The sequence below is a fragment of the Thamnophis elegans genome, chromosome 1, assembly GCF_009769535.1.
Source record: "Thamnophis elegans isolate rThaEle1 chromosome 1, rThaEle1.pri, whole genome shotgun sequence".
In the NCBI taxonomy this organism is placed as follows: domain Eukaryota; kingdom Metazoa; phylum Chordata; class Lepidosauria; order Squamata; family Colubridae; genus Thamnophis; species Thamnophis elegans.
In genome coordinates, this window is record NC_045541.1 from 64,351,822 (window position 1) to 64,371,460 (window position 19,639).

The 19,639-nt window shown below is 44.2% G+C and overlaps 1 protein-coding gene across 2 annotated transcripts in view; it reads right to left on the reverse strand.

The window, feature by feature from the left end:
• Positions 1-19,639, reverse strand: part of PRKAG3 (protein kinase AMP-activated non-catalytic subunit gamma 3) — a 33,412-nt gene that overhangs the window by 3,144 nt on the left and 10,629 nt on the right. The window contains exons 6-12 of one of the 2 annotated variants that reach the window (XR_004255428.1): positions 18,412-18,457; positions 17,708-17,762; positions 14,047-14,173; positions 13,434-13,599; positions 6,440-6,477; positions 5,465-5,611; positions 2,685-2,865 (exon numbers count right to left, since the gene is read on the reverse strand). Coding sequence is in view for 1 of the 2 variants with exons in the window: in XM_032217621.1 (XP_032073512.1) it covers positions 2,772-2,865; positions 5,465-5,611; positions 6,440-6,477; positions 13,434-13,599; positions 14,047-14,173; positions 17,708-17,762; positions 18,412-18,457 (673 nt within the window). In the remaining variant the exon portion in view is untranslated. The remainder of the gene's footprint in view (positions 1-2,684; positions 2,866-5,464; positions 5,612-6,439; positions 6,478-13,433; positions 13,600-14,046; positions 14,174-17,707; positions 17,763-18,411; positions 18,458-19,639) is intronic. The other variant, XM_032217621.1, reaches the window with a different exon arrangement.

Consider the following 19,639-nt stretch of genomic DNA (forward strand, 5'->3'; position numbering starts at 1 on the left):
ACTGACAGAGCTGACATTCCGAGAGAGAATGCAAGTCTGTCTACTACAACAGTATCCTCAAATACATATATGCCCCTTCCCCATTTAAAAATAATCTGTTTTGCTGATCAGCTCGTTAGGAAGTTCTTTTTTGATATTTAAGCCACAGGAGGATAATGATCTTGGATTTTTGATGTTCTAAAATCAATACACTGCAAGAGCAAACAATTATTATAGAGTGTACGAGTCAGGAAGATGCCCTCAAGGGAAATAGGCAATAACTTCTGTGTAAGCAAAGAGGGCAGAAACATTCTTTAAATCCTGAGAAGCAAGATGGAATTTGGAAGAGGTTTGGATAGGCTCCTCCCTAATTAAGTAGGTAAGAGGGAATAAAATACAAGCAGGCTTGCAATACAAGCAGGTCTGCTTACAATAGATTGCTAATTCATAATAAAGCAGGAGCAGATAGAAGGAAGATTGGGAAAAGTATTTATAGGTTATTGGATGATTTGCAGTGGACTGGCAAGAGTTTCTGACTAATAGCTGCAGCAAGACAATTTTTTTTCTTCACACCTAAATTGGTTCACATTTAAATTAGTTTATACCCAACTTTGTTTAGAATAAATAAAATATATTCGTATTCACAAATAAAAAGTTTGCGTAGTTAAGTCACTATTACAGTATTAATTACAACTTCCAGGAATTTAAGTATAGGGGATTTATCTTTCATTCCAGGTTCTGAAAGGTGGAATTTTGGGTTTAAAATGAAGCGGAACTGAGCAAACTGACTTGGTTCTGCTTTAATGTCATTCCAGCAAAATTAACATATCCGTGTTATGAGAAACTATGTAATAGGGCTTAATAAATCAACACTTGCAGCCTCAAAATTAATGAGTAGTTGCAATCAGTCTCTCCTCTCCCCTTCTCTCCCTCAGGTTTGCCCCACAGAGGCCTCTCTTATCTTATCCCCTTCTCTCCCTCAGTCTAACTCCTTAGCATCAGAGCATTTTTCAGGTGGGGAGGGAGAATAGAATGTCTAACTCCTTAGCATCAGAGCTAATGATCTGATGGTCATTTCAAAAATCATTTCTTAGCAAGCACCTAGAAGTCAAGAGGAACATACATGCCAAATTTCAAGTTTGTAGGCTTTACGGTTCTGGAGATTTTGTGATGATGCATGAGTGGTATTTGGCTTTTATATATATACATTGTTACTAATAGACAAATGGTGTATTCAAATCTATGCCAGCCAGCTGAGCACACATACAGATGGGCACAAATATCTCTAGCCTTGGTTTGGTGGCAGCAGCAAGAAATCAAAGTCAAAGGCTCAGTCAGGCTCATTCAAAATCAAGCACAGTGGAACAAGGCAAGAAATGGCTTTCAGGTGGGGCAGGTTTATAGATAGATAGATAGATAGATAGATAGATAGATAGATAGATAGATAGATAGATAGATAGATAGATAGATAGATAGATAGATAGATAGATAGAGATAGATAGATAGATAGATATAGATATATATAGATATATATAGATACACACACATACATACATATATATATATATATGTTGTATTTGTGCTGATAAATAAATAAAGGAAGACTAGTATAGATCTATTTCAAGCTATTTAGCTCTCATCAACTAGCCATACCCTTACTGGGATTAAGGCAACAGTAAAAATATTGGGTTTCTGTCGTGATGGTCTCTTGTGACGAGCTGATAGACAGAGAATGGAAGCAGTTAGCTTCCTCCCATAATTGGGGCATACCAGGGGTTGTGACACTAAATACATACCTACTTCCCTGGCTCAGCTGATAAGGAGGAAGACCTTGTGGCTTAATGGTTAAGACATCTGCCTAAGATGTAATACAGCACAGGTTCGAATCCCAGTAAGGGTATGGCTAGCTGATGAGAGCTAAATAGCTTGAAATAGATCTATACTAGACTCCCTTTATTTATTTATCAGCACAAATACAACACAAATGTAACAAAGGCAACAGTAAAAATATTGGGTTTCTGTCGTGATGGTCTCTTGTGACGAGCCGATAGACAGAGAATGGAAGCAGTTAGCTTCCTCCCATAATTGGGGCATACCAGGGGTTGTGACACTAAATAAATAAATATACATATGGTAATTTGTTACCAATAGTACTAGGTAGAAATAAAGAAATCTCACACCCTCTCACCCTCTCTCTCTCATTCTCTCTCTCATACGCACATCCTCCTCCTCCTCCTCCCTCACACACAAACAACTTTTCCTGATACATGCTGCTTGGATTGTTGCCTTCGGCAGAACAATCTGAAACCCTTAATTATCTCACTTGCTACAAATCCCTGCCTCTCAGTGTGCATTAGTGCAATCAGAAAATGAATACAAGAAAATCCATAAGGCTAAAAGAAAAGCAACCAAACTTTTAAAAAGCTTACGTTTAATTTTGGAGTCCTTCCATTATCATAAACTTAGAAGATGCGATTCAGTCTTTTTGAATCCATGCTGTGCCCTCCCCACAAAAAAATCTACTTTGCTCCTATAACTCCACTGCAGTGCACCGGCCTTCCTTCCAAGCCAGGAGAACGGTGCTAGATGGAGTAGAAATACAGACCTGGCTTGATCAGATGGACATGAGAAACCCAGCAGCAAGTTTAAAAAAATGAGCAGCAGCAGCTGGAAACAGGCAGGAGAGGCCAAGGCTTGGGGCCTACCTGAGCTGGAGAGAAGTGGAGGAATTGGAGGGTACAAATGGAAGAAGGATGGAGCGTCGACCAGCTAAGATTTTAGGGCATCGATACCTGCGGGTGTGAGCACCAAGGCTTGGAGAATGTCAGAGAGGGACACGATCCCCCGCGGAGTGTTCTTCTTATCCACCAGAACCAGGCGATGGACCTACTCAACGAGTGAGCCGAACACCATCATGGCAAAAGAAATAGGAGGGTAAAGAGGAGTTTTAGATACCAGACAAAAAAGATGCCATTCACAGAAGTGAAATTACAGTGTTTAGCACAGTCTGTTTAGGAATTGGAGCACTCTGTGCGAAAAGTAGGGGGAAAGTATATACAAATACACATGGTGGAGCCTTAGCAGGGGTGGGTTTCAGGCAGTTCGCGGCGGTCCCCGCGAACCAGTTGGTCGGCGAACCCAGAAGTAAGTAACTTCCGGGAACGCCGAAGGATCCACCCACCCGCCCGCGTTTCTTACCTGGTTTTGACGAGTTCTGCGCTTCCACGCATGCGCAGAACACATACAGCGCCTGCGCGATCCTCCAGGAGCAGCTGGAGCATCACACAGGCGCTAGTACGCATGCGTGCACTGCGCGCGTGCACGAGGATGACGCCGGCCCCGTTCCAACTGAACCAGTTGGAACGGGGCGAGAAACCCACCCCCGAGCCTTAGGTAGGCCCTATTGCATCACTGTCATCTCCAATGACCTGGAAAAGAGCCGATGCACTGGGCTAAAAGAAAGTGTGGGCTCTATTTTAAACCAAGTTGTAGGGTTACCAATCACACTGTTTAAAAAACAACTTTGTCCCTATGTGAAGGAGTTCCTGAAACATCCCGTGTTTTTATATATTCTGTTCTGACCCCCCCTCTCCGCTCGTTCACAAATGACAGTCAGACAGAACTTCAAAGGAAATATCTTTATCAGTCCTGGCTCAAGTTGGCTGCGAGCCCAAAAATAAATGTAGATAAAGTCTCTGGCAAAACGTTACACAGCAAAAGCAAAAACAAAAAGCTCTTACAGCAAACCAGGTTTACAGAAAGCAAATCACTTATCCAAGTGCCTCTTTGAATCTCGAAATGATGAACCACACACAACGAACCACGAACGAATGTTGACTTCTGTAACTAAGGCATGGCACCATCCATCTTTTATCTACAGAAGACGACCCTAACGAGCAACAGCTGCTCATTATTCCTGCATCCCGACGCAACTCACAGCAAGCTGCTACTGAGTCACAACAGGTCTCATTATAAGGATCCTAGCTAAAGCTAATACCAGTAATCCTCGACTTACAACCATTTGTTTAATGTTCAAAGTTAAAATGTCCCTGAAAAAAAGTGACTAACTGCTGTTATTGACACTTACAAAACATCTGCAGCATCTCCATGATCAAAATTCAGACTCATGTTTAGGATGGTTACAGTGTTCCAGGGTCATGTGATCAGCTTTTATGATCTTCTGACAAGCGAAGTCAATGGAGAAGCTAGATTCACTTAACAACCATGTTACTAATAATTGTAGTGATTCACTTAACAACTGTTGCAAGAAAAGTCACAAAATAGGGCAAAACCCACTTAAGGACTGCCTTGCTTAACAACAGAAATTTTGGATTCAATTGTTGTCATAAGTTAAGGACTATCTGTCATTTCCCATCTAGACAAACTTCCAAATCATCTGGATTCCTTTTATTTATAGGTTACTCTCCAATCAATGATATTTTATTTCTTTTAAAATGGCTCAGTTTTGTTTCATTATTTGTAAATAATGTAATTATTTACAAATTATTGTATCTCGCTGTGGAGCTACTTTAAGTAGCTTACAATAATAACACCTGTCTATTCCAGGTACTTGAGAAGGACTTAATAAGAAGATACAATGCCAAATCTAGTCTAAGCATCTTGATGACTACAACCAAACATCATAATAATGCCATAATTTGCATTTTTATGCTTAAATCTTCTTGAGCTGCTGGGGGGGGGGGGGAAACAAAAGCTAGAAGTCCAGATATTACAAAAGTTGCCCACACTGGGTTACAAATGTAAAATAAAGGTCCATCTGCAGCACCCAAAACACACCCATCAAATTTTCTATTGTTTGTGGTCATGGTCTTTTCCATATGAAACAGACTAGGTGAGCCTAGATTACTCCTGGAACAGCTGTCACTAAACGTCAGGGGACAGGTGGCAGGATGGTTGGATTAAAACCATACAGTTGCAAGAAAAAGTATGTAAACCCCTTTGGGATTATGTGGAGTTTTGCATGAATTGGTCATAAAATGTGCTCTGAACATCATCTAAGTCACAACAATAGAAAAACACAGTCTGCTGAACATAATACTACACAAACATTAGATGTTGCCATGGTTTAATTGAACATAACATGTAAACATTCACAGTGCAGGGAGGAAAAAGAATGTGAGCCCCTAGCCTAATGACTTCTCCAAGAGCTAATTGGAGCCAGGAGTGAGCCAACCTTGACTCCAATCAGTGTGATGATATTGGATGTGTTGCTGACAGCTGTCCTGCCCTTTAAAAACACACACCTGTTAGGCTTAGGGGAGCACATTTTATGACCAATTCATGCAAAACCCACGTAATCCCAAGGGGTTCACATACTTTTTCTTGCAACTGTAGATTAGCCATGATCTAGTAGGCAAAAGGCTTTGGATCTGAAGGACGCACACATATTGAGGAATCTAGAGAAGGACGGACATGAATTTACCCAACCCATTGCCCACTCTTAACTACGATCCTGGAGCCATACCTGCTCTTTGACAATGCGATCAATGATGTCTTCTAGAGTTTCATGGGGATGGCATGTAAGGACCCCTTCTAGGCAGACCGAGCGCTGTTTCAGGGCTTCCCCCACACTAATGTCCAGGTTGTTGTAAGACTTCTGAGCAGCCAAATGCTATGGATAGCAAGTGGAGAGGAGGAGTTTGGAGGAGAGGGAGTAGGGCCTTACTGCATTATGGCCACCGTGAACACACACTATTAAGCTGAGAGAAACTTCAAAATCTTTGAAGCAAGGCCTTAGCACAATCATCCCATATTGACACACTAATTCATGGTACACTCATATGTCACATTGAGCCATGGTTTGCTTAGTTTATTACATAAACTATGATTATCTGGCTTATAACACACCTGACAGTTTTAGGACTTCAATGGCTCAGTTCATTCAACATGATAAGCCACAATCAAACTAAAAACAATATGCTCTGCTCTGTGATAAGTGAAACCAGTAGCTATATAACAAATATTCTATGGAAACAAAACTACCCTAGTAAAAGGATTATTCATCTAGATCACTGTAGAATTAGAAGCCTCAGATGGAGGCATTGTTCTTACACTGCTTCTCTGAAATTCAGGAGTTAGATGCTATTTCCTGACTTAAAGGTAAATGACATATACCTTTCTCCTACCATTAGTTAAGAATTGCTGTTTCCTCATCACATTAACATACAGATTTTATTTTGTATGTGAACTGTTACTAGATTAGTCCTTCTTAGTGTATTTATCCAAAAATTTTGTTCCCAAATAATTTATCTTTAAAATAAGAGTTATTTTAAGGGGATTTTTTCTGCAAAAAAAAAAAATGGTACAGTTTTGTTTTTAATCTACTCTATAGCTGGAGATGGGGCAAATCTTAAATCTGGGAATGACTTCCTTTAGGGGAAATACTGTGTTTCTGTTTATCAGACCATCTGAACCTGGAAGAATAACTGCCCATACTTACAATCACATCAAAGCGGGAATAGAGGCCAACCACCGTTCCTACATAAGAAACAGAAGGGAACAGCTGTTCAGGAATCTCTCCAGGTGTAGCGAATTAAATCTTCCAATGCATGAAAGTTACCACAGAAAAGATTAACAGATTTTCCTGCAAGGAACCTGACAATGAACATGCTTTCACAATTTAATCATGAATTTCTAGGCCTGCCTTACAGCTTGAAGCTAAGAATGGAAAATTAACATTACCGACTTAACCAAAAGTTATCTCTATATTTTATGAAGGAATTTCCTTTTTTAGTAATTTGCCAAATAGGATCTTAGCAACTCTTAACAGAGTTAAGGATTAATTTAAAACAGGGTTAACTTGCATGTTCATTAATTATCACTATGCATCTTATTAAACACAATCATCCAAAATGTTGGGGGTTGTGGTTGCAATACCATCATGAAATGACAAAAAATCTCCTCTATTTACCTGATAATGTCAGCATTTCCAGGGGCCAATTTTATTTTTCATGGTGTTAAAAGTGCCAAAACATTGTTCTGAAACACGTCTCTATCTTAAAGTGATAAACCTAAATCCAGACTAAGACTGCAGTTATGTAGCTGAAAAGACCTACTGAACTAACTAGACGCTTTTGATACAGCCCATGGGCCAATCAATAAAATAAACTACCCGCATTTTTCAGAGTATTAGATGCACTTTTTTCCCTCAAAAAAGAGGCTGAAAATCTGGGTGCATCTTATACACTGAATGCAGAATTTTTGGCCTCCTGAAGCCCCTTCACCAAAATGGTCATGCTTAGCTTTTAGGAGGCTTTCAGAGAGCTCCTGGGGGCTGGGGAGGGCAGAAATGAGAGGGAAAACAGGCCGTTTTTGCTCAATTTTGCCCACCCTCAGCCCCCAGGAGCACTCTATAAGTCTCCTAAAGGTTATGCCCCTTTTTGACAAAAAACGGGCCCGTATTTGCAAAAAATGCACCATTTTTGCTCGGTTTTGGCCCCACCCCCACCCCCTAGCAGCACTCTACAAGCCTCCTAAAGGCTATTCATGCCTCTTTTAAAAAACAAAAACAGGCCCATTTTCACGAAAAATGGGCTGGTTTTGGGAGGTTTGCAGAGTTTCAAAAACTTTTTTTCTAATTTGCCTCTTTAAAAACTTGGTACGTCTTATACTTCGAAAAATGCAGTAACTAACTGGACTCGTTTTAAGTAGAGATGCATAGAGTTTTTTATTTTTATTTATTTGTACATGCTGTTATTATTTTTTACACATAATTCAAGGCAGCAAACATATCTTCCTCCTACAATAACAACCTTGCAAGGTGGATTGGGCTAAGAGAAAGTGACTGGTCCAAAGTCACCCAGCTAACTTTCATGGCCAAGGCAGGACTTGAGCTCAAGATCTCCTTCTTTCTAGCCAGGTACTTTAACCACTAGGCCAAACTGGCTCTCATTTATGCTTTGAATTAACATCATACTTGAGCACCCTTCCTTGTAGCAATTTAGTCTACAACTGGATATCCTGAAGGCAGCATCATCAGTCATATAGGAAGCAAAGGGATAATGAAATGCGAGAATATTGGGAAATAAATATAAAGGGAGAGCAGCCCAAATATAAATCCGCAACAAATTGGAGAGCTCCAGAAATGCAGCATAATATTGTAGTGAAAGGAGGAGGAAAAAAGGGAAGAGGACCTGGAACACAAAAATAGATTGTAACAAGCATGCAGACTTTGCCATGTGCAATAATAAAATAATGGCAAGCTAAGCCTCATAATTATGACAATTAATTCAAATGTAAACCTGTCATAACTGTAGAGACAGCAAAAAGAGGAAACCATTCAAGTTCCTAATGGATAACTCTGGATGGCTGGAGAACTGACCATCATAGTTATCCTGGATTACGACAGCTCAGAGCATCTCAGGGAATATGGCTAAGGGGCTTCTATGAGCTGAACATGAACACCTTCCTCAAAGAGTTACGGACCTTAGCCATGATGAGAATCACCCACTTGGGAATGACAGGATGTGTACTTAGCACCTCCGGAGGGAACTAAGTTGGGTCAGTTTCAGGGGTGGGTTCCCGCCAGTTCTAACCTCTTCTATAGAAGAGGTTCCACAAATTCATAGTGCAGTTTAGAACCAGTTCCAGTTCCCTCCCCCCCGGCCGTCCGCACATCATCAAGATTAAGCGTGAGAGGAGGAATTCTGGGAGTTTAAGTCCACAAGTCTTAAAGCTGTCAAGTTTGAACACCCCTGGGTTTTTTTTTCTAAAGGGTTAGGGGTGCAAGGGTCTTGTAACTTGACAGCTTTAAGACTTGCGTGCTTCAAATGCCAGAGTTTCTGAGCCAACATTTTGGTTGCTAAGCAAGAGGGTTGTTAAGTGAGTTTCACCACATTTTACAAGTTGGCCGTGCCCACCCAGTCACATGGCTGGCAAGCCACTCCCACCCAGTCACATGGCCAGCAAGCCACTCCCACAAAGCAGGCCACACCTACATAAGAGGTTCTAAAAAATTTTGAAACCCACCACTGGTCGGTTTACATAATTTCATGATGTAACTATAGTTACTTTTCTCATTTAGGGGTAGAAACCTCCAAGTTCAAATAGATTCTGGGGTAACTAGTGGGGGGTAACTGCAGAAGTGCTAACTGTAATCTTCTATTCCAGAATTGTTCTATTCTACTCTGCCTTAGGCAGACCCCACTTGGAGTATCATCTCCAGTTTGGAGCACCGCACTCTAAACAGACATCAACAAATTCCAACATGTTCAGAGAAGGGCAAGAGTGGAAAGTAAATCCTGTGGGGCCATTTAAAAAAAGTGGATACATTTAGAGAAAATCAAGGAGATGTGATATCTGACTTCCAAATACAGAGGAGGAAGTAGATCAATGATGGCGCATCTTTTCGGCACTGAGTGCCCAAAAGGTCACATGGAAATGTTGTGTGCACGCCTGTGCACCCACTCATCGGGACCATGCTCTGGAAAAGCAGAACTGGGTTCTAGCATGCCTGCACGCCCTACAATCAGCTGGCTGGTGCTCATGCGCAGGCCGGTTTTGATACTGCGACGTGTGTGAAGGGATCACGCTCCAGAAAAAGCGAACTTCTGGGTTCTGGTGTGCATACGACCCAGCAATCAGCTGGCCAGTGCACATGCACATACCAGTTTTCAGCACTGCGACGCACACAAAGGACAGCTGATCATCATGTGACCATGCACACCAGAGACCCGCAAGTCAAACAGGCAGGGCCACGTGTGCCGAGCAACATGGCTTTGTGTGCTACTTTGGGCATGCATGCCATAGGTTCGCCATCACAGGAGTAGGTTTTGTATTTGCCACTCCAGAGGGCAGGAATAGCACCAATGCGTCAAAACCATAGGGATGAATGGCAGTTGGTCTTACCTGAACTGCATGTTTAAGAGAAGGTGTGAGAGGAGTAACCGATGGGTATTAACCCAGCCTTTTGCCCTGGAGTCTGAGGATAATCTTTTGAGGCCACACCTCTGATTCCCCCTCTTGCTCTCCCAGATTAACCGATGGTCGTAGCAGAGCCCTGGAAGGAAAGAACAACAGAACAACGCAAGGACATATCCTTCCTATTGGCCCTGACTGACCACTGAGCTAACTCAGGCACCTGGCGCGGGGCTTCCTAAACAAGGGGGGGAAGTGACTCCTCCCACACCTTCTCTTAAACATGCAGTTCAGGTAAGACCAACTGCCAGTTTCCAAAGTGAGGCGTGGGAGGAGTAACACATGGGACATACCAAAGCTAGATGTCCTAGGGAGGGATCAATGGGCCTGAGCCCCTCGAGAGTCTAGGACTCCCTGCAGAACCCTCCTACCAAAGGCTGCCTCCGCGGAGGCGGAGGCATCTAGACAGTAATGCCTAATGAATGGTGAAGGAGACGCCCAGGCGGCGGCCCAGCAGATCTCCTCTATGGGAGCCTGGGTGGCCCAGGCTGCTGAGGTGGCCGCACTTCTGGTGGAGTGCACTGTGATGCTCTCTGGAACCTGAATTCCCCGTGCCTCGTAGGCCTGTGAAATGGCCGCCCTGATCCACCTGCTGATGATGGCCAGGGAAACCTTAGCGCCTTAGCGCCTCTGTTAGACGGTTGATATGACACGAAGAGGGCTTCTAAAGGGAGCCGTGCACTTTAGGTAGATGCGCAAGGCTCTTCTGACGTCCAACCTATGCCAAGATCTTTCCCTATCCCTGGAGGGCTGTGGACAGAAGTCCGGCAGGACTATCTCTAGAGCCCTGTGGAAGGGGGAATTGACCTTGGGCATGAACACGGGGTCCATTCTGAGGATGACCTGGTTCTCTAGGAAGGTGCAGAGGTCCGCTCTGCTGGAGAGAGCGTTGATCTCAGGAACTCTCCTGGCCGAGGTGATGGCAACCAGGAATACAACCTTAAGGGTCAGAAATTGAAGGGAAACTTCCCTCAAGGGTTCGAACGGTGCCTCCGTCAATGCCTGGAGGACCGTGGGTAGGTCCCAGGTAGGGAATTGAGGAACCACTGGGGGTTTCAGATTCGCCGCTCCCTTGAGGAAGCGCCTGAGGACCGGATGTTGGGCTAAGGGTGGAGCGTCCACGCGGCCCCCCAGTATGGTGGAAAGGGCCGAGACCTGTCTCCTAAGAGTACTGGGGGTGAGGCCCTTCTCCAGACCTTCCTGTAGGAAGTCCAGGAACTGAGGAACTGAGGCCGAGGCAGGTTGAATGTCGCTTGCTTTATACTAGTCAGCAAAGGCCACCCAGGAAGCATTGTAAATGTGGGTGGTAGATTGCCTCCTGGATGCCTCGACGGTCCTAATGACCTTAGAAAATTGGGCCCCTCTTAGCTGCTCCCGCTCAATCGCCAGGCAGTCAGATGGAGCCACTCCGGATCTGGATGCTCCAGAGACCCCTGGTGTAGAGATACTTCCCCCCGGGGGGATGCTCCAATGGGGAGCTGAGGAGAACTCCACCAGGTCTGCTAGCCAGGGGCGGCGTGGCCAGAAGGGAGCCACTAGAATCATCTCTGCCCCTTCTGACATGAGCCTCCTCAGAACCCCGGGAATGAGGGGAAGGTGTAAAGTAGACCTGGTGGCCATCTGCAGCGGAGGGCGTCCGTGTCCATGGCTCCTCTGGAAGGGAACCTCGCTACGAAGTTGGGCAGCCTGGCATTCGCTGGGGTTGCGAAGAGATCCACCGTCGCTTCTCTGAACCTTTCGCAGATACGTGGGAAGACGCTGGAATCGAGCTGCCACTCTCCGTTGTTGACTGTCTCCCTGCTGAGCCAATCCGCTTGCTGGTTCTCCGTCCCAGAGATGTGTTTCGCTCTGATGGACTGGAGATGTCTCTCTGTCCAGTTTCCTAACCGGAGGGCCTCGTCGCGAAGGGCCTTGGAGTGGGTGCCCCCTTGCCTGTTCATGTGGGCTTTGGCTGCCACGTTGTCCGTCAGGACCAGGACGTGGTGACCGGTAACCGTGGTCTTGAAGTGTCGTAGGGCCAGATGGATGGCCCTGAGCTCCAACCAGTTGATGTTGTTGCGCAGATCTGTTGGAGTCCAGTGACCCTGGGCTATCTGAGCTTCCAGGTGTGCTCCCCAGCCGAACAGGCTCGCGTCCGTTGTGAGTACCTTCCTCGCTGGCTCCTTGAAGAGGGATCCCTTGTTCAGTGCTGGGGTCAGCCACCAATGGAATGAGAGCAGCACCTGGGGCGACACTCAGATCTTGAATCTGGCGTCGCTCGTCCCCGCCCTCTGGTATGGAAGCAGGAACCACTGCAGCTCCCTGGCGTGTAGGCGAGCCCAAGGCACGATCCCTATACAAGAAATGAATTTCCCAAGGAGCCTGGAAAGAAGAACTACAGAGACAGAGCGTAATTTACAAACTTCATGAATCAGCTGCGCGATGCTGTCCTTTCGCTCCTGGGGAAGGAACACCTCCCCAGACACCAAATCTATAATAAATCCGAGGTGATGGAGCCTGGTAGATGGGACCAGCTGGCTCTTCTCTAAGTTGATAGAGAACCCCAGGGACCTGAGGGTGTCGATGATGGTCCCCAGATCCTGCCTGGCCATGGCTGGGGACCTGGCTAGGACTAGGATGTCATCTAGATAGCAAAACAGACGGACTGGTAGGGAACGCAGGTGACCCGCGGCTGCAGCCAGCACTTTGGTAAAGGTCCTGGGGGCTGAGGCTAGCCCAAAGGGAAGGGCCCTATATTGGAAGTGAATTCCCTCATGGGAGAACCTACGGAACCTGCGATGTTCCGGGGCGATTCTGATGTGGAGATAGGCCTCCGTGAGGTCGATGGATGCCATGAAATTGCCCTGTCAGATGCCTTCCAAGATGGATTTCAAGGAAGCCATCTTGAACCTACGGTAGACTACCCCTGGAATTGAGTAGACTACCCTGGGGAGCATGCGCGTGCTAGCCAGGCACCAAGGCTTTCGCTAGCAGCGCAGAGCGCGTTTGAGGAGAGATGCCGCGATGATGCTTCTTGGTAAGGGAAAAAATGCTGAAAGAAAAGGCTAACACAAAAAAGCCCTAGACTTCCTAGTGAGGGAGAGTCAGGAAACACTCCTTCTGGGCTGAAGTCTGAGGTTAATCTGGGAGAGCAAGAGGAGGATCAGAGGTGTGGCCTCAAAAGATTATCCTCAGACTCCAGGGCAAAAGGACTGGGCTAATATCCATCGGTTACTCCTCCCACACCTCACTCTGGAAACAAATCAGGTTACGGTAGTTAGAAGGAATTGCTTCCTAATAACCCTAGTAAGTGTTGTCATAGAATGCCTGATGAGGTGAAATATTTCCCTTATTAGAGGCCATCCATCTGAAATGCTTTAAGAGAGATTTGTACTAGATTTCCTCTGAGGGACCTTTCAATTGTATGATTCTGTAAAAAGGAAGAGCTGCACTAGCTGTGCTTGAACATGTGAGAAAGCTGGTCAGGATTCAGGTAGCATAGCAAAGATGGGATAAGCAGCCAGGGATTTCCCTCTCACCTTTTTCATTAACCACAGGCAATGCCGAGACTCTGCGGTCCACAAAAATCTCCAGAGCTGTATAGACAGGAGCTGAGTCTATCACTATAGCAATGTCACGAAAAGTACCAATGCCCAGTTCATGGATGTTTTTCTGCAGGAAGCGTGGCTTTGGAAGCATGGCTCCCTGCAAGGAGAAAAAGAGAGGATCATTCCATCCTTCTTTGCTCACAACAGAGAAGTGGTGAAATTCAGTTTTTTTTTCTACCGATTCTGTGGGCATGGCTTGGTGGGTGTGGCAGGGGATGGTTACTGCAAAATCCCCATTCCCTCCCGATCAATTTTGTTGTATTTAAGTATAATGACAATAAAAATTATACTTAGACTTATCAGCTGGGACTCAGGAGGCAGAGAATAGATGGGGATGGGGCCAGCCAGAGGTGGTATTTGCCGGTTCTCCGAACTACTCAAAAAAATTTTGAGCTCAACCCAAGATAAACTTTTCTCTCAACTTTTTAAAAGCACCGTGAGCGTTTCCAGTGCAGGTGGACAAACAAACCCTTAAGGAAACAATTCAGTAGAGTCATCACACTGCAGCAGCACTCCGGACCTCCTAGGCCTTCCCAGCACTCACAAAGATATGCAGAAATTTGAGGATACGCTTGTGGGTCAGGATGTGCAGGGCGTTCCCCGAGATGGGATCAATCACAGGCAGCCGGTGGATCTTATTCTTAATCAAGGAATAAACTGCATCAAAGAGGCTAGGAGAGGGAGAAATGAGAGACATGAAAAGGCCTTGTGATGTTCCTAGGGATGGACTCGGAAACCTCGTCTGTTGCTGGTTTTTTTGCTCCCCTCTGGGAGGAGGTTTCGGTAAGTATTTCTAGCAGGACTTGCAGATTCTGTAACAGCTTTTTTCCCTATTCCATCCGTCTGGTAAACTCACAAGATTCGTTTCTCTCGCCATATGTATATACATCTGAACTAGACTGTGTTGTTTCTCTGTGTCGTATAACATATGTGGGCACATGCATAATTTTGTATTAATTTATTTATCCTGTCATGTTTATGTTTATATTAGAGGTGGAGACCAGGGGTGGAATTCAGCCAGTTCGGACTGGCTCGGGTTAACTGGATGCTAATTTTACATCTGGTTTGCCAAACCAGTAGTTGCAAGGACTGGCTGGTCCCGCCTGCCCCTTCCCACCCCTCCCTGGAGTCTCTATGCGGCCAGTTTTGGATGCCAGGTAAGTGCAGGGTCCATGTGAAGACTCTGGGAGGGTGAACAACGGACTTTCTGGAAGTCCAGGAACGAGCCTGTTTCTGGTCTCTGGAGGGCCTCCGAAGCCCGGGGAAGACATTTTTGCCCAACCAGAGGCTCAAGGAAAGCCTCCGAAACCCGGGGAGGGCAAAAACGCCCCACCCGCCATGGTGCAAGAGGCCACACACACCATGGCCACAGCCTCCCAGCAACTGGGCAGAGAACCGGTTACTAAAACTTTTGAATCCCACCCCTGATGAATTATATGCAACATAATTTCATTTTAATGTATGCTGATTAGTGTACATTCAAAGTGACAATAAAGTTATTCTAAGCTCTAAGTCTAAGTCTCCTCCAGGGCATTCAGGAGCATGGACAAGCTTGCTTCAAAATGGAAGGAATATGTGAAGGAATATAGCAGAGTTATTTCTCTGTTATGGAAAGAGGCTTGGAGTACAGCAACCATTCATTTTTAACAACCGTTCGGAGTTGCAACTGCTGTGAAAAAAGTGACATATGACTGCCCTTCGTACTGTTGATTGTCACAACATCCCCATGGTCACATCATCAAAATTTGGGTACTTAACAACCGGCATGTATTTACAAGGTCGCATCATCCATGGGTCATGAGCACTGTTCCCTCTAAGGTGCGCAGCTGCGCAGCCGCGCACGTTGCAAGAAAACCCCGCGCAGCAGTTTCTATCTGCCGTGCAGAGATTTCTATAAAGGAAACGTGTGGAAGTCCTTGCAGGCGGCTACAACTGGATCCGGCAGTGCTGTTGGAGGAGGAGGAGGCGAACCAGCCTGCCACCACCGGCCACCGCCAGCCCCGCTGCTCTTCCCGCCCCCTTCCCAGCCCCACAGTCCAGCGGTCGCAGCAGAAACAGCCCCGGGTCTCTGCTGCCGCTCCCCGCATTTTCTGGACGGGGATCCCTTGGAGAGGGGATTCCTTCCTGCGAGACCCCGTCCATAAAATGCGGGGAGCGGCAGAGGAGACCCAGGGCTGTTTCTGCTGCAACCGCTGGACTGTGGGGCTGGGAAGGGGGCGGGAAGAGCGGCGGGGCTGGTGGTGGCCGGCGGTGGCAGGCTGGTTTGCCTCCTCCTCCTCCAACAGCACTGCCGGATTTCCGCCCAACGCTGCGAGGGCGCCAGCGGGAACTTTGGTGGCTTCACCTCAGCCGCAGCGCTGGGCAGCAAATGTGTTGGTGCTGTTGGAGGAGGAGGAGGAGGCGGCAGCAATAGCACCTGAGGACAGGACAAGAAGCAATGGAAACTTGTCAGAAGGAGACTTAAGCTGGAAATGAGAAATCTGACAGTAAGAACAATTAAAATCAATGGAATCTTAATTCATTTGCTACAGATTTTCAAAAGACTGGACGGCCATTTGTCTCAGATGATATAAAGACTCCTGCCTTGGACAAGGGCTGGACTAGAAGACCTTCAGTATCCCTTCTGATTCTATGATTTTAAAAACCACAAGCTTTTTACAGCTCGCTTGCAACTTTACCAAATTTAATTCAGCCATTTCCTTTTGTTATTAATGGGTATTGCTAGTTCAATGCACATGCGCTCCACTTTTAAGATGCTGAAAAAATCCCCATGGCCTGCAACAAAATTCATTCTTCCACTCTTATCTTGCCCTAACTTCTGATAGGTTCCTGAAATATAGATCTATAAAATTTAGTGAAAATATTTCTATCTATTTTAATACAGACTCGTAAAACAGATTGGGACAAATGACATTAGTGCTCTGGGATAATAGCAGGTTTACTCTATTTGGATTTTCAGATAAAAGGTATCTTTTGTGCTAAGTTCTAACAATGTAGTTCTGTAATGTCCAAATATATAATTCCCCTCAGGGAGGAATTCTGGGAGTTGAAGTCCACAAGTCTTAAAGCTGTCACGTTTGAAGACCCCTGGGTTTTTTTTTCCCTAAAGGGTTAGGGGTGCAAGGGTCTTGTAACAACAGCTTTAAGACTTGTGTGCTTCAAATGCCAGACTTAAGGAGCCAACATTTTGGTTGCTAAGCAGGAGCGTTGTTAAGTGATACTGATATTATATAACACTTTTAATTAAGCGGGTACCTTGAATAAACATAACTTTGAGTTTCAAATAATACTGATTTTGTTATTGTCTTAGGTGACATCTGTGAAAAAAATTCAGGTGCTCAGGCATGAAAATGTGCCGCTCAAACACTATACTTTTCTGCTCACACTGAAAAAAAATTAGAGGGAACATTGGTCATGAGATCACCATTTGTGACCTTCGAGCTGGCTTCCAACAAGCAAAGTTAACAGGGGAGATCAGATTTACTTAATAACTACATGATCCACTTAATAACTGTGGCAAAAAATATCATAAAAAATCTGGGTGAAATTCATTTAACAATTACCTTGCTCAGCATTGGAAATTCTGGTTCCAGCTGCGGTAGTGAAGTCAAGGACTTCAACTAGGCAGAAATACCTGTAAGTGTTTTTTGGGTTAAGAGATGATTGGCAAAGCATCAATGTTTTTTCTGCCTCTTATCAGCTGATAAAATTATCAGAGATTCCACTAGGGTATCTCTGGCTCTCCTGGGGGTGGGGGGAGGGTCAGACATCCCACTTTATCAGACTTCTCTCTGATTTCTCTTTGACAGCAGCTACAAAATGACAAGGGTTTTGTGCTTTGTGGCAGAGTGAAGGTTTTTTTGCTTCAGATGGTGCAGTGGTGAAATTCAATTTTTTTACCTATAGGTTCTGTGGGCAAGGCTTGGTAGGCATGGCAGGGGAAGGATACTGCAAAATCTCCATTCTCTCCCCACTCCTGAGGGAAGGATATTGCACAATCTCTATTCCCACCCCACTCTGGGGCCAGCCAGAGGTGGTATTTGCTGATTCTCCAAACTTCTCAAAATTTCCATTACCGGTTCTCCAGAACTGGTCAAAACCTGCTGAATTTCACCCCTGAGATGGTGGAAATGAAAGTTGGCAACTCTCTTACAAAAAAAGGGATGTTTTCCTGTTCTTGCCTATGTGGGAAATGCTGGACTTACCTGTGGTTTGGAGAAATGTGCACCAAAGGCTTGAAGGAACCTTGCAAATACACCTCTGGAGAGAAAGGGAGACAGAAGGATAGCATACAAATGCAGTTGATAATATAATAAGAGCAGATTCTATTCTATCAACAATACAAGCTGAATTTGCCAGATTGCCTTAGTTTATCTGCATTAGAATTACTATATATTTCAAAAAACAATTTAGGATAATAACAGACCAGCAGTAGTAGCCTATAACAAAAACAAGACTGTAACGCCAGCATAGAAAAAGTGAAAGAAGGGTGTAGGTATATAATGAAACTAATAGCAATAGCACTTAGGCTTATATACTGCTTCACAGTGCTTTACAGCCCTCTCTAAGTGGTTTAAAGAGTCAGCATATTGCCCTCAACAATCTGGGTCCTCATTTTACCAACCTCAGAAGGATGGAAGGCTAAGTCAACCTTGAGCCGGTGAAAACAGAACGAATAATCACCATCAGTACATAGCCAAATAATACCTACCATTTGCTTAGTAAAAAAAATTGGACAATTAGACAATATAAAACTGAATTTAAAGAATGGTTTTAATCTAATAGTAATGCATGTAAATGGACATAGATATGACATTTACATACCGTATGTGATGATGTTAACTAATGTTTAAAAAAAAGTTAACCTGCATTTATAATATTCAGTTTGTCTGAAGGATACGCCACTTACCTCTCCAAGTTTCAATTTTGTGCCCCTCAATCTCATATATCTGGACCTGGAACAAAGTAATAGTAGAGAATAGGACAGATACCATTGCTGATTGTGTGAGGTTGCAATCACTACTACTATCACTACTTGTCTCCAGAAGTTGTGAATGCTCCAACACTGGACGTTTTTAAGAAGATGTTGCATATCCATTTGTCTGAAGTGGTGTAGGGTTTCCTGCCTAAGCAGGTTGGACTAGAAGACCTTCAAGATCCCTTCCAACTCTCTTATTCTAAATACTTTCTAAAGCTTGAGGGGGGAGGACTCAGAGCTTACCTACTGTTTAGTATGGGAAAAACACAGGTAGATGTATCTTTCAAATATTTCACCAGAATTTAGATGATCTTTCTAGACAAGGTAAATCTTTATAAGAGTTCATGCAGAGTTCTGAGCTACATAATTTTTAAAATGTGATTTAAAAAAAACTCAGTGGCTTTGTAGTTTTGGGGTAGACTGTGAAGAAAATTACAGCAAGAAGAATTCTCTGTAATGGGAAGCACCTTTGCTAAACTTTAGACTTATTTCACAATTCTGCAGGACAAGAAACTGAATGATAGTGAGAAGGAGCATTTCCAAGGTTTTGTTTTCCAGCTCCAAAAATGCTGACATTGGCGTGAACAACTATTGAAGCAAGGCTTAATTTGAAGACAGACTTGTTATTCACTAGTAAGTTACTAATATATAAAAAAGATGAAGATATTCAGATTTTACAGTTCTTGTTGGTGAACCATCTTTGTTTTATATTTTTATATAAAAACTTCCCCAGCCATTGAAGGAAGATTCAAAAGCAAATACACTTTCCTAATTTACAGTGCTTATTATATTTTTAGTGAATCTATGGTCAATCAGATTACTTGTGGCTAATAAAAACCCATGACATTTGGTGGGAACTCAGCAGAAACAAAATGGGAATAGAATTTTGTGGAGGCTCTGAATTAGGACAGAGCTGGCTGGAACCTATAACTATAACTATTCCAAAGAAATCACATTCTCTGCTCTATATGACCTGGGTTTCAGCCTAACATTTTGTGGGAAACTTCGAAATGAAAAAAATTGAAAAAGACATAATAAAAAGATGCTTTTGAGTGCCAAATATTTGATGTCTGTCTCATAATGTGCATTTGCTTTCTGTTGCTTCAAGTGGTATGACCAAAAGATTTCAAATGTTAAAATATGTATTTCAGAATATTTA